This window comes from Ascochyta rabiei, chromosome 11, assembly GCF_004011695.2.
Source record: "Ascochyta rabiei chromosome 11, complete sequence".
Taxonomy (NCBI): domain Eukaryota; kingdom Fungi; phylum Ascomycota; class Dothideomycetes; order Pleosporales; family Didymellaceae; genus Ascochyta; species Ascochyta rabiei.
In genome coordinates, this window is record NC_082415.1 from 1,205,589 (window position 1) to 1,232,505 (window position 26,917).

Below are 26,917 nucleotides of genomic sequence, written 5' to 3' on the forward strand. Positions count from 1 at the left end.
CAGATGTTTGCCTGGCTTGACGGTGCCGTTCAACTCGGGATGGTGTACGCCAAGATTCGAACGCCTTCAGTGTGGAAGAAGGGAAACTTTTCAACAAACACGCCACTTGCTGCCTGCGAGGCTTGGCCTTCTGGGACCGTGCCTCTCTATGCTACGTAACCAGCTTACTTGCTCTACACGGCTGGGTCAATGAACCTGCGGATCATGGAGCTGGGTCCGTCCGCTGCGATAACGATGTCCGCCTTGGAGGTGACAGCGTCCCCAGTGGACGTTTTCGACTTTACCAGCAGAGACTCTGTGTTCTTAAATCAATTTCAACAACCCGATGTTCGTAATCGTACGTGCCCGTTCCTTGGTGAGCCTCTAACGCGGGTGCTCTTGCATAGCTGGAGTCAACACGGTCAAAGTTTGCGCAGAAGAGATGGTACAGCAAATCCCAGCTTATCATATGTTATTCCTTATCTTCTCAATCAATAACCTTTCCGCCTCTATTGAGATACAGTCGCTGGTGGCCGGCAACTGAAACTAGTGTCTTTGTCTGGTCATGCTTTTTGAAGAAATCCTGGACATCGCGGCCAGCCACCACGCCCGCATCCTGATCGTGAAGCCAGCGGTGTCGGATTTCTTTCGAAAACACGAATGTTCAAATCTCTTCGGAGGTGCTCCAACGCAACGACAGCGAACAGGCCGTCCAGCGAGTCGCCTACAATGGCGATGTTCTTCGGTTGTGTTCATATCATTTTGGCGAAATACAAGCTTGGCGGTGGGATACAGATATGGATCTTCTTGAACCCACATCAAATACCCGACCAATGTTCCGTCACCACTCAAAGCTAAAAGGGCAAGTGCAGGGGTATTGAAGCCTGGAGATTGTCTTAATTGGTGACGACGTCAAAGAACACGCTGAGCTGTGAACGCTATCGATTTGCGTATCTTGCTGCTCAACACTGTCTCGCAAGGCCTCAGGGCGCTTCCCTCAAGGACTACGGAACCATTCAAATTGAGACTGTGGCTGCTTACTTTTATGGTGAATAGCATCAGTTGTGCCTTGTAAACCAGATCAACTCGTCCTTCATCATCCTGCACAACGATATTCCTAACCCGTTGACCATTCCATCCCCATCAATATCAAACTCAGCTTTGAGCTTACGAATACTTTTGTCCAAAAAGTCTTCGTGCTCGACAACAAAATCCTTGCCCGACAAGCGGTCGAACCTAAGGTTGAAAGGCATGCCTCTATCCGTGCAGTTGGCCCTCAACATCTCCACTTCATGTGTAAGTACTAGCAAGCGATAGCCGGCATTGGAGTAGGTCCCAGCAAGGCTTTCCAGAGGCGCTGGGAGCGATTGTGGCAATTCAGGAGGAAGCAGATCCTGAGTGTCCTCTTCGGTCTCTTCGTCGAGCTGATATTGCCGCCAATACGCCAGCCAGTCCGTACGCTCCTCTCGCGGAATCTTGAGCACCTCGTCCACTAGCTTATAGAACAGAATCTGCAAGACATAGAATGCATCGTCCGAGTTGCCAAACATAACAACACCCCAGTTCTGCCCTGGCATGTACCGCATCAACGCCTTGAATCCAGCGAAAGACCCATCGTGGCCGACCACTACGTGCCCACGGTACGACTCAACGATCAGACCCAGCGCGTACAGCGAGTGTCCATAAAGTGGGAGCGTATCACTACTTTCAAAGGGAATGATACTTCGCCCTCTGGTCATCTCTTTGTGTGCATCTTCCGACAACGGACCAGAGCGGCACAGCAGCGCCCGTACCCATTTCGCAAAGTCGCGGACACTGCTGTATACGCATCCAGCGCCTTGTCCCTCAGGCTGCGCATACGAAGGGATGGCAACGTGCTTTTCGTGCTTCTTGTCCCAGCAGTATCCTGTCGCTAAACGCGCCTCCGCATTACCAGTTTCAACATTATTGATATCGTGGTAAGTGCTTAGCATACCAAGCGGCTCCCAGATGTTCTTTCGAACGAAGTCGCTGTACAACTCGCCAGTAATCGACTCGATGAGGTGCGTAGCAACTGTGTACATGCTGTTGCTGTACTGATACTCCGTTCTTAACGGTTTGCTGAACGGAAGGTTGCGTAGGTTCCGGGTTATCGAGCGGGCATTATCTGGCTGTACAGCTTTCTGGCCGAAGAACGCATCATCATGTCCTGGGTCTCCTGTCCGGTGACTAAGGATATCCTCAACGGTGACACTTGCTGTGAGGTATGGATCTGACAGAACAAAATCGTCGGGGAAAATCTTGGAGACCGGTATATGCCACTGCACATCTGGATACGCTTCGTCCGCTACTAGAAGCGCAACGCATGCTGCGGTGAAGGACTTTGACGTACTGGCACAGTCGAAGAGCGTGTCTTGGGTGCAAGGGTCGCCGTCTAGATGAGACACACCATAACCCTAACCTTCTGTCAGTATATAAAAATGCGGAGGTGAGGGGAGACATACTTTGGCATCTATTGCGTCGTCTTGTATGACAGCGATTGCAAGTCCGGGTATCTTCCACTCCTTGAGGATGCTGCGAATGTTCTCGTCAAATGCGACAGCTGCGTGCGCCATGACCTTGTATTTCAGTTTTTTCTTTCCGGAGAACAAATACACGAATCAATGCGATTATGACTGGACTAATGCTTGATGTACTAGCGGTGCGCCCTTGACTGCGTGTAGCTCGTGTTCGTGTCTTCAAGGGCGGCTGCACGTCTGACTAAGTTCCGGAGGCAGGCTACTGCTTGTTCTGGCAATCCGAAATTTGAGCACAACGTTAAAGTAAAACTACAGGATCGAATTGGAATGTCTACTAACAGCAGCATTCGATCAAGCTCCAACAATCACACCATTGGGCATCTCCAACCCAATCGGCAACCCAGAGATGAACGGCGCAAGGAACTTCTCCCCTCTAACCTGCGTCAACTTCTCCTCAACATCTTTGTACATATCGTATGCATTCATCTCTTCGATGGTGAGCTTCTCCTTCTCATTCGCGACCTTGTAAGTCGAGCAGTTGTCCTTGTTCGCCGAGAAGCCGATACGTTCGTTGATGTTGTACGCTGCCTTCGCAGCAGCAGCTTGCACGCGGGTAGCACGCGGTAGCCTGACCTTCTCGTATACTTCGAGGGCTTCGCGTACGTCGCCCTGGAAGTAGGATTTGTTGAATATGATACCGAGAGCGGCGGCGTCTTCGATGGCCATGCATGCGCCTTGGCTTTGGTGTGGCATCATCTACACTCGTTAGTCATGATCATCAGAGGAGTTGAATACATACTGGGTGGCCTGCATCTCCAAGCAGACAGACATTGCCTTTTTGAATGTATGGGTAGGGCTCGTGGACCCACAGTCTCCAAGGCTGAACTTCGATGCCAATCGCTAGGTGCGCCTTTACCTGTGCATCCAGTTCTGGGTAAGGGGCGAGCAATTCATCGACTGGTCGGTCTTCAGCTCCCCACGCTTGCGTTGTGTAGTCGCCCTTCTCACGAGGGAAGAAGCAATAGTATGAGAGTAGCTTGCCACCGTTGCAGGGTGAGAGGACGATCTTGTCCCATTTGCCTTCTTGGCCACCCCAGTACTCCAGAGCGGCGTTTTGTGAGTAGTCTACGAGACCGAGCCTGACTGCTTGGTCGGTGTCGACGTTAGCGTGCAGACAGCTGGAATCTGCAGGACGCTTTGCGGGGTGTATCCCGAGAATGTTGCGCACAGCTGAGCCAATGCCGTCTGCTCCAATAAGCAGGTCGTGCTTTGCATGTACGCCGTTCTTGAACGTAATCGTGCCAGCTTTGAGGTCCATACTTTCACACTAAAGTCAGGTCAGCTATAGCACAAGTCGAAAGACACAAAGCACTCACAGCGTGGTTGACGAGTAATCTTGCGGGGGTTCCCTCGCCCTCCTCTTGCATCGCGCAATCTCTCAGCATCTTGTGCATGTACTGACGATGGAACATGTTGTACGCATATCCCCACTTCTCCTCGTAGTCTTCAAGGCCGAATGTAGACACCGGCTCGCCAGTCTTCCAGTCGCGGTTGATCAGCTTCTTCAGGACCACAGGGTCCCCTTTCGCAACATCAACGCCCCATTCATGTAGCCACCTTGTACCGTTTGCTGCACAAGAGACCGATGCACCCACTTCACCGGCGAAGTCGTGCTTCTCGTAGATGGTGACATTGTGCCCAGCCCGGCGGAGAGCTATCGCTACGGACATGCCGCCTATCCCACCTCCAATCACACCGACATCGAGTCGTCGCCAGCCTTGTGCCATGATCTCTGTTGTTTTTTCTGCTCTGAGGATGGGTTTCGCAGATGTGCGAGATGAGCGGAATTTTCGATATTGGTCGCGGGTTTGTCACATCCAAAGCGTGCTGCAGTTGAATCGTATTGGAATAACTATAGCCCCAGAGTACCAGACTTTCTTGATATACATTACAGCAGCTGCAGGTTTCTCTATTCTGATCTGCTGTTATCATGGCTGTGCCGTCAGTATCATCGGTGATACGCAGGTATCGGAAGGCAATACAAAGGACCCATGATCGTGGGAACAAGGATACACATGGCATCCTTGAAGATTGCCTGCATGCTGATTGGTATACCGAGCGTTTGGTCTGCGGGGTTAAAAGTCCGCGTTGGCGGATTGGTAGGTGAAGAGCTTGACGGAAGGGACGGAGAATTGACGGAAGGTAGATAAAGCTCGCTTGGTTTGCTAGCCTGCATGCTACTTCCGTCGGATCATGAAAGATTGTCGCTCGAACACCAATGTCGCTGCAACCGTTTTTCGTCCTCGTAAAATCGCGATACTAAATCTTCTGGCTGCTTTTCTGAGTCCCGGATGGATCGATAAAGTCGACATGACAGCCCCCACCTGCATGTAACGAAACTCGGCCGCAACGACATAGACTTTAGATGGTACTGCCACCCAGAGACTGTGTCTTGAGTTGAGCTCCGTTACCTTGATACAAAAGTACAACATCAAATGACGCTTAGATTGGAATCGTGGCATTCGCAGGCAGACACGGTCCTCTTGCCTGCTCGATCCGCGCAGTAGCATTCACAACCAGGCTGGCAAGAGGGCTTGTCCCACACTTCAGACCCAAAACAAATGCCTGGCTGTGCTACAAAAGTGTTAGTCGAATGCGTTGATCAGCCAGGTTTGTCGTACACTTACTACGTCCGCCAGGAACGGCGCCGTGTGTGTATGATCCATTGGATAATATGCGTCAACAACAGTCTTTCCGAGAAGTCTTTGTGCTTGAGCAGCGTAACCTCCGTGCTGGACAAAGAACACGTTGGAACTTGGGCCTCCGAGCTCAAGAGTGGCCAGCCTGCCTGCATGAGCATTCGCATGTCTCGTGTTGGACCAATACTCACATGTTGTAATAAGCGAACACCGGCGATATGTACGAGTAATTGCCCGATTCCCAAACATTCGTCGGAAGCTGCTCAGCAATGACGATACCAGCTGCTCCCAAGTCAAGAAAGCTACGAGCCGCTGCTTTCACATATGTCGGGAAAGTTTGAACGACTTCCGTCACGTTACTATCAGGTCAGCTGATATATCCAAGAAACGTATTTCGGGTGAAGCGTACTTGAAGAGCACGGTACAAGTCTGGTTTCCAGCGCCAGGACAATCTGCTCGACCTTTGTCACCGGTCGTGCTGGTGGATCCGTTTTGGGGAGCACCGGCATCGTTAATGCCGAACTCGATGACGACCCAGTCACCTGGCTGTAGCGCCTGTGCTATTTTGGCAAACCGACCTTCGCGGGTGAACTGTTTGTGATGGAGTTGATCAGTGTGTGTCACGCGCCAATTCGAACACCGGATTCACATACTGAACGCGCTGATCTTCCGGCATATGCAGAGTTGTTCACAAACGCTCGGTCACCGAAGGAGTATTTGAGATACTGGCCCCAGCCTTCTGTGCCATTATGCCCGCCATCTGGAGCCGTTGTAGAGTCGCCTGCTAGCCAAATCGTCGGTACATTTGCCGATGCGACAAGACCCACACCAAGAAAGCTCAAAAGTAGCGATTGAAATCTCATTGCAGTGTTACGAGTGGTTGAGACCAAAAATAAGGGTCGTGGAAGAAATTTGCAGCTGGCTAGGATGAAGCAGCGCCGAGCATTGCCCTGCCAAGTATTCGATACTTATAGTTATGCAGTCTGCCGGCATGGAACTGATGCACACGTGGATGCGGAGCCCCGCAAAGTCCGGGGTTGATCAGCGGTTCGTGCATCGGGTCAACGTGCACCGAAGAAGCCCGGATCTTCCGTTGCTCGTACTTCTGAAATCATCGGTGACCATTCGGACTGAATTTATTTTGAAAGGTGGTTTTTCATCAAGTCAGCAGAACATGACCACACTTTCGGGGTATACAAAAGAGAAAGACAAACAAAAAAAATCGCGAAAGAAACAACTGCGCGGACCCAGTTCGCAGATACGCCACGATCGAGGTCGCCACTAACAAATGAAAAAACCGCAGCCTTACACACCAACTGGATGTCTGTATACAGCTCTCGAGGCTGGTCACTTATGATGGAAATCCATCATCGTTCGCAGAGTTCTAGCAGCGACGCTACGTCCGTGGAACGTTCTTTATATAATTCTACACACCTTGAATCCTCGCCCTATCCTCGCATGCCAAATTCGATATCGGTCTTGCGTCCAGGCTTGATGTTCGGGTCATACCAGGTAATGCAGACGGCGAGAGTGGCAATCATCATGAGACAGTCGTAGATGTAAAGCGGCCACTCGTGTTGGAGAAGGTAGCCCTCCTGCATTATAGTTAGCCCTGGTGTGGTCGAACAAAGGTTGGGAAACCATATCTTGCCCATAGCATACTCGATCACACGACACATGTTACGGATGGTGATGAAAATACTCGTAGCGTAGAGAAAGCACACCATCTTTTGCCACGGAATATCGGCAGAGGCAGCCGTAGGCCTGGATTCCAGCCTGCGATGCCACCTTCCGGCAACAATGACAAAGAACATGAAGATCAGGATTTGCAGGATGAGGCCACCGAGGATGATGTTTTCACCGCGCTTGACACCGTCCTGGTCCGAAGCCTGCACCAACATGCCAGCACCGCCGCTCTGGATGAAGAAGCACAGAATATCGCCGGTGACGAAGATTTTGGTGACCCAGTTGGCGCGCACGATTGAGTAGGATGCAGAACCGGTGCGCAGGATCAAACGCCCAAGGACCATGTAGATGGAGGCAGCGAACAGGATAGGAGCGATGAGGACGAGGACGGATTGGATTATGTAGGGCGTTTTGGTAACAGTGTCGTTGTGTGCTGCTGCCCGTGCGCCGTAACCAATAGTCTCGAACTGGAAAGGGCGTCAGTTAAGTCCTGTAGAATCCCAGCGTGTGACACACTAGACCACCGATCATGAACGGTGTGCAAAACCATGTGCTGTTCTTGACAAGTCGGAAGATGTGAGCGCAGGTGAGGAGAGCAAATACGGCGCAGGCAATGGCACCGCCGGCGATGGATGGTGTGTACGGCCAGAGGACGTATTCCTGCTTCGTTGGATCCGCCATCGTTGATCTGCAGGGTGATCAAGAGTCGTGTCGGATGAAACAGGCTTTTGCTCGGCGTTATTACTTATGATTCCGGTTCCTGTAGCTGACTTCGTGTTCAAAGAGAGTATAATAGACTGAAAGTCAAGATGTTGTGATATTAAAGTGGAGGGTATGGCAAGAAAGTCTTCTGGTGTGGAGGACCTTGTGTATAGCAGCGAAAAGAAGTGTCGTATACACGCTCGTAAACCGTACTCGCATTTTCAGAGCAACATTTAAACCCTACACAGTGCCATAGCGATTTGCGTGTTGCAGCTAAGCTTTCGGCAGGAGCCAGGCAAATCTGAGCTTGACATGGCTAGCGCCTCTCGAATACGCGTACTCGCTTGCAGACGCGTAAAGAGTAGAGCAGGGATGCTCGCAATTGCTGGAGTTTCGCATTGTTGAAACAGTTTGCATTGCCGTCTGGTCAAGGCCGAGTCGTTCTTTCTAGCGAGAGAAGCGCTGAAGAGCTTGATGCAGCGCTCCATTCGCTTTTGCTGTGAGATGACACGACCGTGACTTCTGCGATGCAGGTCAGTATTCCAACCTTCAACTTGGAGGTAGATTTCATATCCGCTAGTTGTACGCAGTTAACAAGCTGCTGCAAAGCTCGCAAGCATCTCCAAAAACGTGATAGGCCTTACGATCTTGACGTCCCTTCCAAGGATGGATGCCCCTTGTAGGTCCAATGAGTTCAGCTATAGAACGCACTGCGCCACATTCTTCATCTAAACGCGTGGTACGTGAGAGCATTACTGGTATTGTGTTGCCTCAGCCAGGAGGAAGGACTTTTTAACCTCCTCGAAGCTGCTCCTTCGGCCAGTCCAACCAGCCGCTCCATTCACTGGGTACCAGCGCTTCTGCGACACGGAGAATCTGCTCGGGAACACCAGCCAAGTACCAGTATTGAGCGCTGCTTCTCTGTAATAGAACCGCATAATGCGCATAGATGATCAAGGAGCCCGGCTGCCTTTCTGACAAGAGTTCGACGTAACGGTCAGTCACAAAGTGGACCCAGATCTTGAGAAGGGCGTCTGAGGGCGGTTGATGTGACTTTTCTGCGGCGGCAAACGTCAAAACCAGGATGTGTACTGCGTATCCATATGCATCAACAATGTCCGGAGGATAGAGATGATGCACGGCCTCGGCGAACTTGCGTAGCTGCATGAGCTCGGTGTCAGCTGGCGGCTCTTGTGTGGTCCAATCGATACCTTTGACATCCTCTGGAACCAATCTCCCTAGTATGGATGCTCGCATTTCATTGTAGAAGCTGGAAACCATTGGCCGTACCCTTCGGGTTAAGGAAAAATTGGACAAGAGGGTGTCAAAAGCGTGATTCACATCGTGGCTGGGGTCTACCGAGCTTGCGCAGGAGTACGGGAACAGGACTGATGCAAACATGAGAACAGCCTTGAAGTTGCCCTCGTCGATATCGCGCACAGTAGCCTGGAAGTTTACAAGAGCAGCCTCGTGATATTGACCTCCTATAAGAGCATACTCGACTGCCGCTGGACCAAACTCTTGCAGTCGACTGAGATGAAGTGCAGAAAGAGCGAGGGTCACGTGGAGGAGGAAGGGATACTCAAAGGCAGTCTGCGGTAAGGCTGTAGCGTACACAGCATGGGCATCCGAGCTCGCTCCAAGCGATTGCGCGGTAACAGTCGTGTAGTGATGCAAAAGGCGCATCTGGAGGATGTTGAGAGCTAAGGGGTCCTGGATCGGTGTGACAGGAGCATCTGGCGCAGCTGGTTCGAGCACCCCGCCTTCAGTTGACGAGAGCGTGTACGTCGAAGCAACAGGTAGAGGCGAGCCAGTCGATCTTTCTCGACTTTTTGATACTCGGTATTCGCACGGCGTGCCTTGCTTCACGCAATTTGCGCAATTTGGCTGCTGCTCATCGCACTGTGATAGTCAGCCTCACCCATCTATAAGGGGTGTGATTGGTGCAGCCGCACCTTGACATGGCGGGCTTTGCAAGGAAGACAGCCCTTCCTCGACTTCTTATGTGGCTTGCGCGTCTTGACCATCTCCATTGTGGCGTTCTCACCGTAAACTCATTTTCGTTCTTCGTCTTGTTGGATACAATATAGGATTGGTTCGAGCCGACGCGAACAGTGCCTTCATGGAAGGAGCCGGTGCCGGCACTAGTCATGCGTCATTGCCGATCCCGGGATACCGTTTGTTCGCCGAGCGCGAACAATCCTCCTCACGATAAAGCAAACACCATATTGGCACTCTCAGAGTACATCCAGAAGTATCATTCTCTACCAGAGGATTTCGTGTTTGTGGCTAGCCTTGATGGGGCTGCTTCCGTTCGCTTACTTCGGAAACTAGCGCCTCTAAGAGCACCGAGTTGTGCAGTGGAAGCAGCAGTAGTGAATATTTCGCAGAAGAAGTTCAAAAGATAAGCAAAATGGTGCTTCGGCGGAGCGGTGATCGAAATACCCTTGAGAGCACGACCCGCAGTAAAAGCATGACTTTCGTCATGCATCGAGTGTGGGCTAACAGGGTGCTCAATAATTCCTATATAACCACAACAGATCGCGTGCTCCCCATACTACCGGATCGAGGGGCTTGTATCGCCCTTCTTTATACGAACGAGTACCACGGATATCAGTTCCATCTAGGTATTTACAATATTTTATTTCTCTTCCCTAATTTGTCACCCATTGCAGTTCTACAACTTCGCCGGCAGCTTTCCGCTTTGCTGAGCAGTGTGTGTCGCAATAAGGTCCATCAGTGCTGGGCTGAGCACGTCGTACGTCTCGAGACCCTCCTTCTTGAACTTCTGGCGAATCTCGTCCATTCCCTTAGGATGGAACCCCTGCTCGATGATACTCGACACGAACGCAGCGAATTGAGGCTCCTGCCAACCCTTGGTGTCGCTGAGCTCGGTATGCACAAAGTCCAGGCCCTTGAAAGGATGTTCGTTGACGATGCGACCGTACAAATGCACACCGCACTCTCTGCATGCATTGCGCTGGATGGCGGCGGTCTCGTCGACGATGGTGATTTTGTCGCCGTTGGCGGTCACGTTGACTTTATCAGTGGGAATGACACCGACGACAGAGAATAGTGCTCCGGAGGGCTTCCAGCATTTCGAGCATCCGCAGGCGTGATTGTGAGCGACGTTCGAGCCAAGAGTCACTTCGACCTTATTGTTGGGGCAATGGCAATACAGCTTTCCGCCAGCGAAGTCCGAGTCGCCCTTCTTAATGCCGTTATCGACAGATGGGTGAATTGATGGTGCCATGGTGAGTGTTGGCGAAGAAATTGCTGATATTTTTCAGATTGATCTTCAGAGTGTTCGTAATCGGATTCTTGTTAGCATGTTGAGGACTGCGATGCAGCAATATATACGTCTGCGGTTCCGCATACCGAGATACGTTCCGCGTTCCTGCCCGGAAGGTATCCACCAAAAGAGTACGGGGCCACCAATGACAAGCAAGGAGCGCAGTGCAAAGAGCTTGGAGAATGGCGCAATTCATTAAGATGTGGAAACGATGGGTGAGTTTGAGTTCCTTTTCCGGACAGAGAACCCCGCGTCCTGGAGCGGAGCCGCTTTGGAGAATCGCGCAATCTGTAGTGACTCACCTGCTTGAGGGAACGCACTTTCCGATCAATATCGGCATACATATTAACATCTTCCTCCAGGTTTCATGCGCTGGTAGCGGAACAAGGTTTCAGGAACAATGACAGCCGCCGGTCGCAGAGCTGACGTTTCTATGATTTGGTATCAACAAGACGCGAGCAAAGCGGATGCTACGGCTAAGTATCCGGTCCTTAGAACACGCCACTTGCATTGCATACACAGTTGATCACCATACTCCAGCAAAGATTTCTTAACAGTATTTCTGGAAACCTTCATTTTTACTATGAGAATTCGACAGCCTCCACGAAATTGTGGTCATCTTGTAAGAGCCGAAGCCTCTGCGGGTATGTTGGCTAGCCACAACAAGATCACAGCGAAGGTCTCTGAGTGAACAGTCAGCTTCTGTTAGTAAAGTACTTTGTGATTTTTCATTCACCTCTAAACTTGCAAAGTCCCAACAAAGTCGCGTTAAACACCTCTCAAAGAATGTCTTACACACATGTTCGTATCGGGCAAGTTTGACCGTGTTCCACTAACTTTGTGTTGTTTGGCTAATCTGCAGCATTGCATGAACGAGTCCTGCACAAACAAAGATGAGCTGAAGAGGTGGTGTTGCAGCGACCGGAGGGCGTACATTGGTGTTGTTAAAGAAAATTGCTGTAGAGCAAGACCAGTCACAGCCAAAGAGGTGGAGTATGCAAGCAGCCGAGCCGTACGAACCACAGTGCTGATAATTCTGCGGTACTGAGTCTCCTTGTCGGCAGCTGTCGTTCTCTGCAACAACTTTGTGGGCTGTAGAGTGCCGAAATGGTCGACAGCGCTTGTCAGATCGATCGATAGTCTTTCATGAGCTGAACTTGCTCTCACTGCGAACGGGTTAGGCTAAGTGCGTGTAGCCGCGATGCGCTCTTGCTGTGGGTACATCATCTCAACCTTGACCCTCTTGTGTATCACTCCACGTCTCGCTCATGATTATCGCCTCCCCCCTCCTGGAACGCCAATGATTCGTCGACTGGAACAACTCCCAGCATCCCGTCAGCACCAGTTTCCATCTCTCTAGGAAAGCAGGTGTGACCTCCCAGCCTGTGGGATCTCAAGGGTCCTTCCAGACTATGACTCCATATCGACCACACATATCGCGGCACAGCTGTTCCTCGTCCAGTAAGCCTGCTGCGTCAAGCAGGATGAGATTGTTGCGGAACGCAGCGTCCGGCAGTAGATCGAGCCACGGGTGGTGAGGCACTGAGCGTTGTACCATGGTCGGTCTTAAAGCTACAGGTAGTTGATCTTTTGCTTGCTCAGGACGCCAGGTACCAGATATAGAGAAAGGTGAAAGAGCATCACCGTCCATCTCGGACGCAGTCAGACCAAGTACCTCGATATTAGCGAGAAGAGCACGTCGGACATTGAGTTGGGTAAGGCCAAGGAGGATGTCCGTCCGTGGGGATCGTTTGGCGTATGCTGTGCGCGCTGTAGCTTCTAGTAGAAAGAGATGCTTGATCGAAGATGGCGCTTGAGGACCTAGGATTTGCAGGTTGGCGAAGCATTGGAGCGACGCTAATTGTGCGAGCAACGCTTCTTCTGCATGGTCACCCGTTGTTGCAGGGATTTGCGACCTCGCCGCGAGTGCGCGGCGACGCTGGCCTAAAGTAAAAGTCAGCTCGCACTCATATTGAACTGCAATTGCTTGACCAACGTTGTACTCGCTGGTTCAATCGATTCTGGCGTTTTCTCCGCTCAACCGCGTTTCCCGTTGTTGTCCAATCCACCCCCGGTACGATATCATTCATGTCAGCAATTGTAACGTCACCAGAGGTCCTATCTAGTATGGCGCCACCTATCTGAGCTGCACCCACGATTAGAAGGTAGTGAAGGTTGAAAGGAAGGTCGCGATTGATGATGCCTACGGTTAGCCACTTCGGAGCTACCCTCTTAACAACTTCTCGAGCCACCACAACTCAGGGCTGCAACAACATGCTCAAATCTTGTCGAATCGAATGGCATTCACTCTCGCTACAGGGGCTCGGTTTCCTTTGGCTCCCGGCACAGTGCCTAGTTGCAACCAATACCGCAACCACTTCACAAAGGCCGTCCCTGCGATCGCCAACCAGGAGGTGATCGACATCAAAGCATCGCCTATATATCAACCACAGAACGATTGTTGTTGGATTGCGCAGAAGCACGGTTCAACTCTGGAGAATCTGCTCCAATGGAATCCAAGTCTCAACAGCGAAGACTGTGAGCTGCAGCCTGGGTACGGTTACTGCGTGTCAAAGACTAAGGGGTCAGAGAGCCGTAAGCACATATCGTAGGCTGTGGATTCAGACCACTGACAGAGTTAGGGATTGCTGCACGGCATGGGACCTGTCTACCTAACGATGCCTTGAAATATACAGAGATCATGGCTGGAACAGATCCCAATTGCGACTGCTTTGCCATGGTCATCAGTGAAGAGAGGAGGGACGACGATCGTACGGATACTGCACTGACATCGCGATTTCACACGCACGCTAATCAACATCAGGACTGACGTGTTCCCGCCTTGTAGAAACTGCTAATCTTCCCATCGAGAATATCATCAAGTACAATAGTTGGATTAGCAAGGCGGATTGTGACGGCAGTCTGTATGCTGGTCTAGGCGCACATAGCAGCCGTGCAGTCTGTATTGGCACATCAAGTTTACCGACTAAAACAGATGTGGTTCTGAGTTCGACATCAACCAAGCCGCCGATCTGTACTTTTGATCCAGACAAGGGAGAGTACGTCTGCCCGGATCCGCCAATATGTACATTTGACCCAGAAAAGAGAGAACAGGTTTGCCCAGAAGCTGTAGTCGCTGGGGGTGCTCATGCAAAACGATTGGAGGAAAGCGCAGAGTTGCGATGATAAGAAGAACAATTAGCTCTAGAACATAGAATTGAGTTTGAACTTGTAACATATATATTTCCCGCCTCCTTCCTCCATCGCAGAGTACAGAAGCTATCATGCTGCCATTGCAAATATCTGCAACATGCTCGGAACGCCATAGAATGCCATCGTCAAACCCTCGCATCGAACCAGTCAACTGTACAGCCCAACCCCTCGGGTATAATCTTCATCTTCGACCGTGCTCCATTGGTCTGCTTAGCCCTTCTAGGAACGACACATTGCGTATCCTGGGTTGAACGACCCAATCTACTCGTCGTCTGAATCGGTATCGGTATCGGTCTCGCTCTCTGACTCCACGTCGCCTTCTGTATCACTGTCGCTGGAATCATCATCGGTCCTCTTCTTCTTGGGTGCAGGAGTTCCATCCTTGAGGGCGCGCATCTGGCCAGCGATTGTGTCTGGTGCAGTGTTAGCAGCATGATCTTCTCTTGGAGGCAAGCATGACATACCCTCATCAGGCTCACTGATTTCTCCCTCCTCTTCAACGTCTTCGGCCTTACTCGCGTCCTCTACAACAAGCGTGACTTCCATCTTTGTGTCCATGCCAATATAGCTGTCGCAGATCATGTGCATGACGAAGGTGTAGCTGCCGGCCTGGGGTGGGGCACCGAACTGCATCTTAAGCGTTTGGACATTGTATGTGGGGCTGCCGCTCTCGTCGAGGATGGCCTTGTCGAACGTGGAGAAGGTGAAAGGCGGGACTGCAATGCGGCCCTGCTTGCTGTCGGCGAGGAAGATGTGCCACCTAGGTGCGTGGTCGCGGGCATAGTATGGTGCGTGTGCGAGAGGAGGCTGAATGGGCTTCTCGCCGGAGCGGTCGTTCTTGCGGCCAGTGATGGCGGCGACGTCACCTTCCTCGGGGTCAATGTCGAGCAGGTCCTTGGGGTTGACCTCGGGAACATCAGAGGCACCGGATGCGATGAAGCGGCCCTTTAGGACAAACTGAACCAAGCTGCTCGGTGTGACAAAGCGCTCTCCTACAACCTTGAAGAAGGCCTTCTCCACGGTAAAGACGGGTATCCGCGACGCTACGGACATGGCTGTGCTGTACTGTTCCTGCGACAGAAGACCACCGATGCGCGCCCTGCGCTGTCCCTCGGGTACCTTCATAAACTCCTGGATGGTCAAGTGTGTCTTTGCGTGCTCGGCCTCGGCTGCGCTCGCAATTGCGGGTGTAAAATGCGGCAGCTGTTCCAGAGGAGAAGCGCCGGGTCGCAATGCCTGAATCAGGTTCTGCGATGTGTGGTATGCGGAGAGAACAGCCTTGGTGCTACCGTAGGCAAGTGCGATGGACGTATAGGCTTCGTTCAGACGGATGGCAATGGGAGCGACCTCGAACTTCTCTGTAGAATTGTCAGCACGTTTCGAAGGCATTGGCTAAAGATCCTACCATCGTTCAGAGTCTCGTCCTCGAGCTCAATCCGGCCGAGATATGCCCATAGCAGTGTCAGAACCTTGCGTCTTCGGCTATCTTCCAGGTCATCCAGCTTTTGACGGTCCTTCTTGGTGAGTACTTGCGCAATGACCGAGCCCGGTTCGCCGAGGGCCTTCTGCTCTAGCTTGGACAGACCGTTCTCTGCCTTGTGGCCGCTGAAGACTTCGTTGAACTCCTCTCCTGTGCTCAAAGCTCCAATGACACCAGTCTCGCCCTGCTCGTTGTCATATTCGCGGAAGATCTTGCCAGCACTCGCGACGAGAACCTTCTCCTTGGTCAACTTTTGTGTCCCGTACCACCACTTTCCAACCATGTAAGGCAGGATGACACCAAGTAGGACTGCGTAGACAAGCAAGACGTATTTGCCCGAGCCTTCCGTCACTAGCCACTGGGGGAGAGCAATACCGATGCTGAAGCTTTGCTTGCCATCGGGATGACCGTACTGGATGTAGTTGTTACGGATTTCCTCATCGGTGAGCGCCTTGTACGCTTTGGTGACGTCTACCCAGTGGTCGTTGATGGACTGTATCGTAATGTTCTTCGACGGATCCTCGCGCGCTTTGTCGGGGTGCAGCACAATCGACAGCTTTCGGTAGTGCTTCTTGATCGCCTTCTCGTCTGCTGACTGTTCACCATGTTAGATTGCTCTTCGGACGCCAGTCGTTGCCGCGTAGGCACACACGTACCCTGGAGATACCGAGAACCTCGTAGGGATCCCAGATCTTTGTGACTGTCCGTGCCGTAACGTAGATCAGATAGATCATCAGCGCGTTGAGCGACCAGCCACCAAGCATCAGGATCCCCCGCTTCGTCTTCCGCTCTGCTCGCTTCTGCTTCTTGCGCTGTCCCTGGATGAGGTCGGCATGTTCGGGTGTGAAGTCTGATTCGAGTGTTGTTCCCGTGTTCTCGAGCTCTGCATACGTGTCAGGACGAAGGCGTGGGGCGCAATCTTGGGTATGGAGGCGCACCTTTGCTCGGTTTGAAGAAAGAGATTGTGGCGGGGATGGTGACCAGTGTCGTGATCGTAAGGATGAAGTAGGGGAAGAATTGTCCCTATGCATGGTTAGTCGCGTGGCTGAATGGGTGGGCGCGTGGACGGACCTGCTCATCGTAGTTGTAGTCTGTCCCGGACATTTTGAAGGTGTCTCACGGGGGGCTGATGCAGAGAAAGCAACAGTCAAAGGAAGAATATCTAGTCGCAAGCCAGGCGCATGTGTCGTGGGAGAAGAGCTGTCTCAAAACCGGTGCATGGCAGGTAAGGAAGGGGTGCTGTCTCAAAAGAAGGTGCTGGACAATAAACGTAGACGGTAAGGTTGCGACCACCGTGTTCATTCACTCATGGCGCCACAGGGCATGCGCCACACCCACAACTCTTGGCGGGGCGCTCGCACTTGTATACGTCACATGAGCTGTACCAAATACTGAAGCATGCAAGCGTCGGTTTGACGGCACGTTTCGAAGACGGCAGTAACGCAGATGGGAGTGGTACATGCATGTCATTCAGGTATACGTAGTCTTATCGCCCAATGCTCCAACAGCTATGCCTCAAAAGCGTCCCACGGGTATGCGCCGGTACCGTAATACAGCATCTAACAAGAAATTCCCAAAACTCCAGATTTACAACTGGTACAGTCGCAAGCCCGTAAGTTACATAGTTCGTTGGTCGGATAGCGGAGTCTATAGGCTATTGATGCGCACTCAAGTTGTTGTCGCTGCGGGTGCGCCTGCAGCCTCCAAGCCATTCACGCCGTCTTGCGATGGGCTTGATACGGCATCCAGAGGCGCAGCGTGTAACGCAGGTTTGGGCGCCTTGCCCAAGACGCCCCTCTTGCGCTTGTCGATTGCGTCCTTGACCCAGTCTGCAACCTCCTTATCGACAACGTCGTCGCTTGGCTCAGCAGGGCCCTGGTCGCCAGCCGCCGCACCACCTTCTGCCGCCTCTGCTGCGGCAACTTCATCTTCGTCTTCCTCGGTAATTGTGTCCGGCTTTGTCATCGGCGCAAGCCAAACATGGTTGAGAAGCATGGCATAGGTTGGTCGCAGCTTGGGAATCTTGTTCAGACAGCCACGTACAAAGTTTCGGGCAGCTTCGCTGTAGCCTTCCTCGGGCAGATCCGGAGGCTCGCCATCAACAATCGCCTGCAGCCAGTTAGCACCCTCCTCAGCGCCACAAGATAGACGGAACTTACGCTAAGCTGACTGAAGATGTTGTTGTATGTCTCCGGTGGATACGGGTAGCGACCCAGCGCACACTCGATGATGGTAAGACCTAAGCTCCAGATATCACTCTGGACGCTGTAGGTGCCACCTCCAGGATTGGCGCCCGCCTGAGCAACGCCGCCTGATGAGATGCGCTCCGGGGCCATATAACTCTGACATCCAATATTGGTCTTGGCTATACTTGCAACCAGGTTACCACTGACACCAAAATCACAGATCTTGATCTGGCCCCTCGTGTTCATGAGAATGTTGGTGGGCTTGACATCGCGGTGAATGATGTTGTGCTCGTCCTTCAACGACTTCAGTCCCATTGTCGTCGCCAACGTGATCTTACGCAGAACGTTCTCGGGTACACCGTCGCCGTAGAGTTTGTCTATCGACCCACCATCCATAAACTCCATGCAAATATATACAGCACCCTCTTGGAAGAAGGCGCCGTAAAAATCAACAATGTAGGGCGATACGCAACGATGGAGGACGTCCAGCTCCATGATGATGGCAGCGAATTTCGAGTCGTCCAGCTCTAGCCTAACTTCCTTCATGGCCATTACGATGCCAGTGCCTCCTGAGGACTTGGCGGTCGTGGGACTGGCTTCTTCGCTGAAGTCTTTCCGCGATGGAGAGCCTGGCGCGGCCTTGTTTCCAGCCAGGCCTTGGCCGGGCTTCCTCATGCGCGGTCTTGCGTGCCGTACTTTGTACACCGTGCCGTAGTTGCCCTTTCCGAGCTCGTCAAGCGTATCGACCTCGTCAAGTGAGATGTTGAAGGATGTGCCATTTGCGAACTGAACACCGTCTGGATTCAGGACAGCCTTGCCTGCAAACTTAAGGCTACCGGTCTTGGTGTCGATGAAATCCGAGTACTTGTCCAACGCGGTTTCTTGCTTCTTGGGCTCTGCGTCCGGCGCGCCTCCGTTCATCTGTGAGAGGGTGAGGCCCGGTCGCTTCTTACCAGCAGGAGCACCGGCAGCAGGTGCCGCACCAGGCAGACCGCCTAGCTTGGGTGCGCCGCGTCTTTCGGCCATGGACAGCTTAGGTGCAGGTCCAGCACGGCCAGGGATGGCAGGCGCCGACTGGAAGCTGGGCATAGGGGGCTTCGCTCCAGGCATGCGGAAAGCAGCGGGCACACCGCTTGACATCATAGGACCGCCTCTCGGTGACAGGTTGCTCGGTGGGCCAGCAGACGGCCCTGGGCTTTGAGGCATGCCTGCCCCTCGTCCTGCTGCGCCCGCTGGTGGGGCACCTTGCCGGCCCAGATGCACCGCTTGTATCCTCGCCAAAATGTCCTGCGAGACGTTGAGGCCGCTGCCTCTGCTGGAGATGGTGGGGGCATTTCCACGGGGATTCCTGGCAGCATTGATGTTGCCTAGCGGGGTGGAAGAAGGCGTCATGTTGGCGGTGGCGCCGGTCGTCGAGGCGGAGCGCGCGGGGGGGCGCTCGGAGGGAACATTGAGCGAGGAGGGGGCAGTGGAGGTAGGGCTCGAGGGGGAGGCGGGAGAGGACGGCGACGGGCTGTCGAAGGGAGTGTCGCTGAGTTCGCCGTCGGGGGTGGATGCTGCGGAGTCGGCCATGGTGGCGGAGAGCGTGAGTGAGCGGCAGTGGCGGACTGTGGACTGGCGGCCTACTACTGCGGGGTCGAGAGAGGGCAGTAGTCTACGAGTGTCTCTCAGAGGACGGGGAAGGTGGGAGCAGTAGACAAGCGAGCGGACAGCGATCAGGTGATGAAGCCTCGACAAAGCAGCGCAGCCGGCGATCTAGCGATCTATGGGCGTCGATGAGGTCGAGAGGACGTTGCTGGCCCCACGCACGGGTAGCGGTTCTACCAGGATCGGGGAGAGTCAAAGGTGCCAGTGACGTATGCAGAGCTACGGAATAATTCCAGGAAGGTGCTGCAGCGCACGCAACGACCATGGCCAGGGGGCCAGTTGCGTTGCACGGCAGGATTTAGATGTCAAGGCCTGCGAAATTGCGAGGTGCTGGCGTGTCCAAGCAGGCGGCGAGTACTGTTATGCTGGGACAAGCCGGGCCTCCCTGATGACTACGCTGGGCAAACCAGTCCGGCCAGATGCAAGACAGCAGAGCAGCAGCAGCAGCAGCATGCGGTCATCGCTAGACACGGCCTCTGGGGCTGCTGTGGGCTCTGTGGACCTGTGGACTCTGTGGAGTGCAGCAAAGGCTACTACCACTGCTGGCAAAGGCTATTTATTACCACTGCTGGCAAAGGCTACTACCACTGCTGGCAAAGGCTATTTATTACCACTGCTGGCAAAGGCTACTGCTACTGGCAAAGGATACTGCTACTGGCAAAGGCTACTACTACTGGTGTCCATAGAGAAGGCCTGACGACCGATCTTTTTCATCATCGTGAAAGCTCATCGACTAGACAACATCCCATGCAGCTTCTGCTACAGCGATGACGGCACTGCACGATGCTGTTGCGCTTGGATTCAACTCTAGTATGTGCACTCGACGCAGACCCGCCCAGACCTGCAGCGCCAGGCCCGCAAGCTGGCCAGCTACCAGCTACCAGCATTCGCCATCGACTCGAGTTGTGCAAGTGTGGCTTGGCCTCAGCAACCAAGCCAGAGCTGCGCCTGCGTCCAACCTGTCCACGTCCATTGCGACGCGCCAGGCTTTGTCTCGCCGCCGCTCACCTGGTAGCGCGCTCTTAAAGTCGCGGTGTCTGTGTTAGCTGAACTGCTGCTCATCCGCGGTGCACTCCGCTCAATCGCGCTTCTGTGACGTCGATCGCCCATCCTCCCACCAAAGCAAGACGCAGCGTGCCTCAGTTGCTTCGACAAGCCTACCACCCCCAAACATCCTCATCCGCAACGCTCCTGCCAATTGCGCGCCAGACACCACACCACCGTTTGGCATGCCGTTCTTCACGAGCCCACAGGCCTTGCGCCTGCGCGACCTCGCTGCCACCCCCAACCACTTCGTCTCCATGGCCTCGCAATCGTTCGACTACAGCAACAATGGCTTCGTCGACGTCTTCAAGAAGAAGGCACACAGCTCGCACCCCGACTTCGCCAACCTCACCCTGCTGGTCTTCGAGGCCGTCATGGAGGTTGTGTGCGTCAGTCTGCCCGGCTACATCATCGCGAGAATGGGCCAGTTCGACGCAGAGAGCCAGAAGTTCCTGGCCAACCTCAACACGCAGCTCTTCACGCCCTGCCTTAGTAAGTGCCCTGAATCGACGCGTTGCCACTTTTGCAGTGCGACAGCTGCCACATGTGCAGGGCTAATCTCGTCGTCCAGTCTTTACCAAGCTGGCGTCGCAATTGACTGCTGACAAGCTGGGAGAGCTCGCCGTCATCCCCGTCATCTTCGTCGTCCAAACAATCATTTCCTATCTTGCTGCGCTCCTAGTCGCCAAGCTATGCGGCTTCAAGAAGCGACAATCCAACTTCGTCGTTGCCATGGCAGTACGGTCTTATCGTGAACACTGGGCCATCAGCGACTGACGCGTTTAGGTTTTCGGAAACTCGAATTCGCTGCCCATTTCTCTCGTTATATCGCTTTCGAAAACACTCTCAGGCCTGCACTGGGACAGGATACCTGGCGATAACGACAACGAAGTTGGCGCTCGTGGTATTCTCTATCTGCTCATCTTCCAGCAACTCGGCCAGCTCGTCCGATGGACCTGGGGCTTCAACGTCCTCCTGGCGCCTGCGGACACATACAAAGTAGAGGACGGCGGAACCATTGACTCACTCGAGAGCGGTGAATACAGCGAAGAGGAAGCACAGCGCTTGCTCGACGACTCACATTCCGACTATGAGTCCGGCAACGTCACCAGCTACGCCACCTCTACTGGCACCAGCGAGACAGACTCGATTGAAGATCGTGGAAATGTTCTGGCTTCCGCGGACTTCATCACGCCCACAAACGGCAATGTCGCAGTGCCAGGAGAAGGCGACCTCCACCGCAGAACCAACGGCAATACCAACGGCTATGCGAACGGAAATGATGCGTACAATGCTCTTTCATCACTCAAGAAAGATACCGTTCCCAAGGGTCCCAAGGGCTGGCCAAAGCGAGCCAAGCTCGCAGCGGGGCGCGCAGGGAGGTCCGTCTCAAACACATTCTCACGTGCTGGCCGTTCGGTCTTTGAATCGCTGCCCAAGTGGCTCCAACGCACACTATCCAAGATCTCTTCAGTACTGGGCACGTTTTTCAAGGGTGTCTGGGCCTTCATGAATCCTCCTCTGTGGGCTATGCTGGCGGCAATCATTGTTGCCTCTGTCCCTCAGCTGCAACACCTGTTCTTCGACCCTGGAACGTTCATCAGCACCTCTGTAACCCGAGCCGTTAACCAGAGTGGACAGGTCGCTGTTCCTCTCATCCTGGTCGTTCTAGGTGCCAATCTGGCTCGCAACACCTTGCCCAAGGAAGACCAACACTCCATGGAGGATCCAAAGGTCGAGAAGAAGCTCGTCATCGCATCGTTAGTCAGTCGCATGGTCATCCCGACGCTTGCCATGGCCCCAATTCTGGCACTTGTTGCCAAATACGTGCCCGTTAGCATCCTCGATGACCCCATCTTCATCATTGTCTGCTTCCTTCTCAGCGGTGCCCCTACCGCGCTGCAGCTAGCGCAAATCTGTCAGATCAACAATGTGTACATGGGCGCCATGTCGAGGATCCTATTCCAAAGTTACGTCGTATGGATTCTACCCAGCACGCTAGTGCTTGTAATGCTTGTGAGTCCTGAAATTACCCTCCAAATCTCAGTAATAACTAATGCGCTCGCAGGCTTTGGAAACGGTCGAATGGGCAGCGTGATGAGCGCGAGAGATTAGGATGGTAGCTATGTTCGTTCAATGCGTGTATAGTTTCCCGTGAAGCCATTCTGTGCACGTTGGACCAGGCAATCGTTGTTTAATATCACTCTTAGTATCATAGCGCGGCGTTTGGGTTTCCGGCTTGTGTAGGCACGAGTGAGCTGTTGAAAGCAAGCTTTAGTATATAGACCGGCTTTGAATGCACTGTAAGCTATGCAGATGGCAAAGGTCGTCTTCGCAAGCAACACCACAATCGTCGGATCAGAGGACTTGACCCGCAATGTCACCGCTCTGCCGCCATTCGCCCGAGGCTGTGCCATTGAGGTTCCCAGCCCTGACGTAGATCGTCAAGGGTCCCAACTTGAATGACCCTGGATCTCGTAAAGCCGCACGCGTACGCAAAAGCAAGCACATGCAAATCAGGTTGACGAATGCGCCACGTATCCACCGCAACTTACATTACAAGGCTCCACTACAGCTCAAATCCTTCGAGCATCCTGAAGTTGTCTGCTCTGCTCAGATTTTTCTCACGCCTGCCTCAAGAAGTGTTTGCAGCCCGAGCCCAACCAGACTTGGCACGTGGACCCCTCTAGCCTACAGCAATCGATTAGTGTCCTGCCACTCCAACACCAGTTCCAACCCACACACATCACGAGACGGCTGGTTCCCCATTTCACTCCTGCGTCTCGGTTCTGTAATCGTCGGAAGACCTTCCAAGTTACCATACTCGGCACCATTGGTGTAGACCGCGTTTAACAGCAATGGCATCGTCCAATGAGCAGGCAGACCCCACGGAGCTACCTCGCGGCAACACGATGGAGGGGAGCACGTCGCCCCGCGCGCCTACCAAAGGTGCGTCTTCTCCATACCAAGCCTGGTATCACCAGTCAAACCCATGCGCCTACCCGTGTTACTTGCACTGCTCCTTTGATTCTGTCTTCTGCTCGAATCGAATTACCTGTTTGTCACCGCGGCGCCGGCCGACGATGCGTCTCACACGTTCAATTCCAGCTTGGTTCTGCGTTGACTTCGTAATACGCTCTTGGGGCGACGAGCCATGCAATGCAGGCATGAAGAGCAGTGACTGTGTGCAAGAGCGTGAAGAACAAACAGCACGAACTGAGCCCTCAGCACCATGACCGCACCCACGCAACAACACGAACATTCGCTTATTCAATCTTTACAGTCGTGTCATTTCCTGATGAAGGCATCTCACCTCTCATGATTGCCAAGCACAAAGAGCTTGAGCAGAAAGATTACCTCGACCTTGACAGGCCATCAAGACACTACCCTGCAAGCATCAGCGGCAAGCGGCTATCTGGTAGACCTTCTATCGAGCAAATGGGCTCGTACAAGGCCCAAAGCCAAACTGGAGAAACCAACACATCAATCCCCTCTGTACTCTCGGACAGCTCCAACGATGCACATCATCACGCACACACGCACGAGCGACTAGCTAAGCACATTCACGGCTGGCTGCAGTCAGAGCGTTCGAGGCGGGCGTCACGCAAGGCCAAGCGTAAGGCTGCTAAAGACGCCAGACGTGGTGGGGAGCACAAAGATGCATCCAAAGATCACCTTGATGTACCTCAGAGCTCACGAGGCAGGAGTGACTCTGATTCGTCCGACGGATCGGTTGCTTTGGACCAGCTTGCAGGTATCTTGGAAAAAACGCTGAACATGACACCAGCCGATGCGAAAAGAAAGATCTCTCATGTGCGCCGAATGTCGACGGGCCTGAAGCGCCATTCTGCAATCTCAGTGGACTCGGACTACTTCGACTCCATAGACCAGCTCGTTCCTAGCTGTGACGTCGTCCTTGACAACTCAAAAACCATGGCTTACAGCGTTGACGAGACAGATTCTGTACCTGAAACCGAAGACTCTGAGAGGAGGAGGCGAAAGGAGAAGGAAGCCTGGACAAAATTTAGATACGAGATCCTTCGTCTTGCGCATACGCTGAAGCTGAAGGGTTGGCGACGAGTGACAATGGAGCAGCATGATGAGATCGACGTGCAGAGACTGAGCGGTGCTCTGACAAACGCGGTTTATGTGGTGTCTCCCCCGAAGAATGTCAAACCCACGCAGGAGCGCGCAGATGGGGTGCCTGTACCGAAGAACCCACCTCCGTAAGTGGCTTCGACATCGGAGTAAGCCTTCGCTAACAAGCATAACAGCAAGCTTCTTCTGCGTATCTACGGCCCGCAAGTGGAGCACCTTATCGACCGTGAATCTGAGCTGCAGATTCTACAACGTCTTGGACGCAAACGAATTGGTCCACGTATGCTCGGTACATTCAAAAATGGTCGTTTCGAGGAATTCTTCAACGCAAAGCCACTCAGTTTCAAGGAGTTGCGGGTTCCTGAGACATCTAAGCAGATCGCCAAGCGCATGCGAGAGCTCCATGAGGGTATCGAGCTTCTGAAAACAGAACGAGAAGCCGGTCCGTTTGTCTGGCAGAACTGGGACAAATGGGTAGACCGATGCGAGCAGGTTGTCACCTGGCTTGACCAACAGATCCTCGAGGGCGGCGATGCACCCATTACATCTGCCTCTGACCGATGGAAGAAGCGTGGCCTGGTCTGTGGTGTTGAGTGGCCGGTCTTCCGACTGATGATTGAGAAGTATAGGGGGTGGCTGGAAGAGCAGTACGGCGGCATTCAGAAGATCAATGATCGCATGGTGTTTGCTCACAACGATGCAAGTCATTCACCTTTCTGATTCACTAGCACGGACTAATGACTGTGACAGACTCAGTACGGCAACATACTCCGCATGATGCCGGAGGGTGACTCGCCACTTCTCCTCCCAGCCAACCAGCATAAGCAGTTGGTAGTCATCGACTTCGAATACGCAAACGCAAACGTTCCTGGTCTTGAGTTTGCGAACCACTTCGTAAGATACTTTCCATCGTCCCGACTTCACGGCTCAAGTATTCTTGTCTAACGTATAAAGACTGAATGGTGCTACAATTATCACGACGCCGACTACCCCTGGGCTTGCGCCAGCAAGTATTATCCGACTGCCGAAGAGCAACACCGTTTCATCCACGCGTATCTCAGGCACTCTCCAGGTCTGAAGACTCCTGGCAGCGCATCCTCGAACCCTCCCACTCCCCATCTTGGCCCTCTCCCTACCTCTGCGAGTACAACCGCCCTCGCCGCCACCGCCGCTCCCAGTACCATCTCTGCTTTCATGTTGGACTCACGTGCACCTCCAGGACAGTCTTACCAGGAACAGGAGGCACAAGTCGAGCGCAATACAGAGGAAGAAGCCCGCCGCCTTATGGCCGAAACCAAGCTCTGGCGTATCGCGAACTCTGCCATGTGGGTAGCCTGGGGCATTGTCCAAGCCCACGTTCCCGGCCTTCCAGACTTCGACGCCATAGAAGGCGCTGCAAACGGCACCACCGAAAACCCAACCGACACAGCGCTCGAAGGTGCCACTGCAGACGTTCGCGTAGAAGCAGGAGTAGGAAAGGAGCAGAATCCGGCCGTGAGTACTAAGGAGGTGGACACCAAGGACGAAACCAAACCCGTGCTGGACCAGGATACTGATCTCTTCAAATCACAGGACGATGAGGAGTTTGATTACCTCGCTTATGCACAGGACAGGGCGATGTTCGTGTGGGGAGATCTCGTGGGTATGGGTCTCGTGAAGAAGGAAGAGCTGCCGGAGCAGCTGACAAGGAGAATGAAGATTGTGGAGTATTAGACGGGTACTGAGAAGGCACCAATCGTCTTGCAACCAAGCGTATGTCGTCGAACCGTCATGATAGACTCAACGAAGAAAAAAACCAAGCTACCAAACCACCTCCAAATGAAAGTGATGTTTCTAGATCTGTCGTCTCCAAACCTGTGTTATATCCGCTCGCGATCGACATTTCCGCATACTCGTACCGCGCTCTCGTGCACTGTGAACCACTCACCCACCTATCTCTTCAAGGGAAAACAAGCGACTTTTCGCCACATCAACACCACCAACCTGTTTTGCGGCTCCAGACACACACACAATCCTCGCTATCGAAGCAATCGCATCTCCCCAAGCCTCGCCAATAGCGACACGGCGGCGCCTACAGGCCCCTCGTCCCGCACTGGCCAACCACCCACTTCCCTCACCTCTTCCTCCTCATTGGCCGAACAAGCTGTAGGAATATGAATAAGGCCCAGCCCAAGCTGGATCATTTGCCGTCTTATCCAGAACGCGTAAATTAATCTACTAAATAAAGAGAAATTAAGGGCATTGCCAACCCTGCCTGCCGAGGTACCGTTCAGGTTTGCAAGGAAGGGTCGAAGAGTATAGGTTCGCGCAGAGAACTTGGTTGTGCGACGCTGGTTCGCCGGTGGGACGGGCGGCTCTGCGGGACGGTGGGGGAGAGGGAAGCGTGGACGTGT

The 26,917-nt window shown here is 53.2% G+C and overlaps 10 protein-coding genes across 10 annotated transcripts, besides 3 other annotated features; 2 read left to right on the top strand and 8 right to left on the bottom strand.

Annotated features, from left to right (window-relative positions):
• Window positions 1-1,037: 1,037 nt before the first annotated feature.
• On the bottom strand, window positions 1,038-2,573 carry EKO05_0006986 (uncharacterized protein; the record flags this gene model as incomplete). The annotated part of the gene is made up of 2 exons (XM_038940824.1): window positions 1,038-2,414; window positions 2,463-2,573. 2 exons carry the CDS (start codon window positions 2,571-2,573, stop codon window positions 1,038-1,040), a joined length of 1,488 nt encoding a protein of 495 aa, XP_038797510.1.
• Window positions 2,574-2,828: 255 nt separating this feature from the next.
• EKO05_0006987 (Salicylate 1-monooxygenase) lies at window positions 2,829-4,264 on the bottom strand (the record flags this gene model as incomplete). The annotated part of the gene is made up of 3 exons (XM_038940703.1): window positions 2,829-3,233; window positions 3,277-3,804; window positions 3,854-4,264. 3 exons carry the CDS (start codon window positions 4,262-4,264, stop codon window positions 2,829-2,831), a joined length of 1,344 nt encoding a protein of 447 aa, XP_038797511.1.
• Window positions 4,265-4,979: 715 nt separating this feature from the next.
• Window positions 4,980-6,039, bottom strand: EKO05_0006988 (Rhamnogalacturonan acetylesterase; the record flags this gene model as incomplete). The annotated part of the gene is made up of 5 exons (XM_038940699.1): window positions 4,980-5,111; window positions 5,165-5,321; window positions 5,368-5,535; window positions 5,586-5,767; window positions 5,830-6,039. The coding sequence occupies 5 exons, from the start codon at window positions 6,037-6,039 to the stop codon at window positions 4,980-4,982; spliced, it is 849 nt and encodes a 282-aa protein (XP_038797512.1).
• Window positions 6,040-6,624: 585 nt separating this feature from the next.
• Window positions 6,625-7,543, bottom strand: EKO05_0006989 (uncharacterized protein; the record flags this gene model as incomplete). Its single annotated transcript, XM_038940678.1, has 2 exons — window positions 6,625-7,329; window positions 7,379-7,543. The coding sequence occupies 2 exons, from the start codon at window positions 7,541-7,543 to the stop codon at window positions 6,625-6,627; spliced, it is 870 nt and encodes a 289-aa protein (XP_038797513.1).
• An 813-nt stretch (window positions 7,544-8,356) lies between these two features.
• Window positions 8,357-9,597, bottom strand: EKO05_0006990 (uncharacterized protein; the record flags this gene model as incomplete). The annotated part of the gene is made up of 2 exons (XM_038940832.1): window positions 8,357-9,466; window positions 9,520-9,597. The coding sequence occupies 2 exons, from the start codon at window positions 9,595-9,597 to the stop codon at window positions 8,357-8,359; spliced, it is 1,188 nt and encodes a 395-aa protein (XP_038797514.1).
• Window positions 9,598-10,241: 644 nt separating this feature from the next.
• On the bottom strand, window positions 10,242-10,817 carry EKO05_0006991 (S-(hydroxymethyl)glutathione synthase; the record flags this gene model as incomplete). Its single annotated transcript, XM_038946274.1, has 1 exon — window positions 10,242-10,817. One exon carries the CDS (start codon window positions 10,815-10,817, stop codon window positions 10,242-10,244), a length of 576 nt encoding a protein of 191 aa, XP_038797515.1.
• A 3,513-nt stretch (window positions 10,818-14,330) lies between these two features.
• On the bottom strand, window positions 14,331-16,653 carry EKO05_0006992 (secretory subunit; the record flags this gene model as incomplete). The annotated part of the gene is made up of 6 exons (XM_038940892.1): window positions 14,331-14,482; window positions 14,534-15,427; window positions 15,475-16,144; window positions 16,206-16,432; window positions 16,488-16,572; window positions 16,621-16,653. The coding sequence occupies 6 exons, from the start codon at window positions 16,651-16,653 to the stop codon at window positions 14,331-14,333; spliced, it is 2,061 nt and encodes a 686-aa protein (XP_038797518.1).
• Window positions 16,325-16,357: a tandem repeat.
• Window positions 16,654-17,217: 564 nt separating the features above from the next.
• EKO05_0006993 (Mitogen-activated protein kinase kinase) lies at window positions 17,218-19,307 on the bottom strand (the record flags this gene model as incomplete). The annotated part of the gene is made up of 2 exons (XM_038940835.1): window positions 17,218-17,658; window positions 17,709-19,307. 2 exons carry the CDS (start codon window positions 19,305-19,307, stop codon window positions 17,218-17,220), a joined length of 2,040 nt encoding a protein of 679 aa, XP_038797519.1.
• Window positions 19,308-19,809: 502 nt separating this feature from the next.
• Window positions 19,810-19,834: a tandem repeat.
• Window positions 19,835-20,007: 173 nt separating this feature from the next.
• Window positions 20,008-20,058: a tandem repeat.
• A 553-nt stretch (window positions 20,059-20,611) lies between these two features.
• On the top strand, window positions 20,612-22,524 carry EKO05_0006994 (uncharacterized protein; the record flags this gene model as incomplete). Its single annotated transcript, XM_059636931.1, has 4 exons — window positions 20,612-20,918; window positions 20,998-21,164; window positions 21,213-22,442; window positions 22,495-22,524. 4 exons carry the CDS (start codon window positions 20,612-20,614, stop codon window positions 22,522-22,524), a joined length of 1,734 nt encoding a protein of 577 aa, XP_059492914.1.
• Window positions 22,525-23,284: 760 nt separating this feature from the next.
• EKO05_0006995 (uncharacterized protein) lies at window positions 23,285-26,237 on the top strand (the record flags this gene model as incomplete). Its single annotated transcript, XM_059636932.1, has 5 exons — window positions 23,285-23,375; window positions 23,710-24,652; window positions 24,701-25,223; window positions 25,275-25,418; window positions 25,479-26,237. The coding sequence occupies 5 exons, from the start codon at window positions 23,285-23,287 to the stop codon at window positions 26,235-26,237; spliced, it is 2,460 nt and encodes an 819-aa protein (XP_059492915.1).
• Window positions 26,238-26,917: the final 680 nt, after the last annotated feature.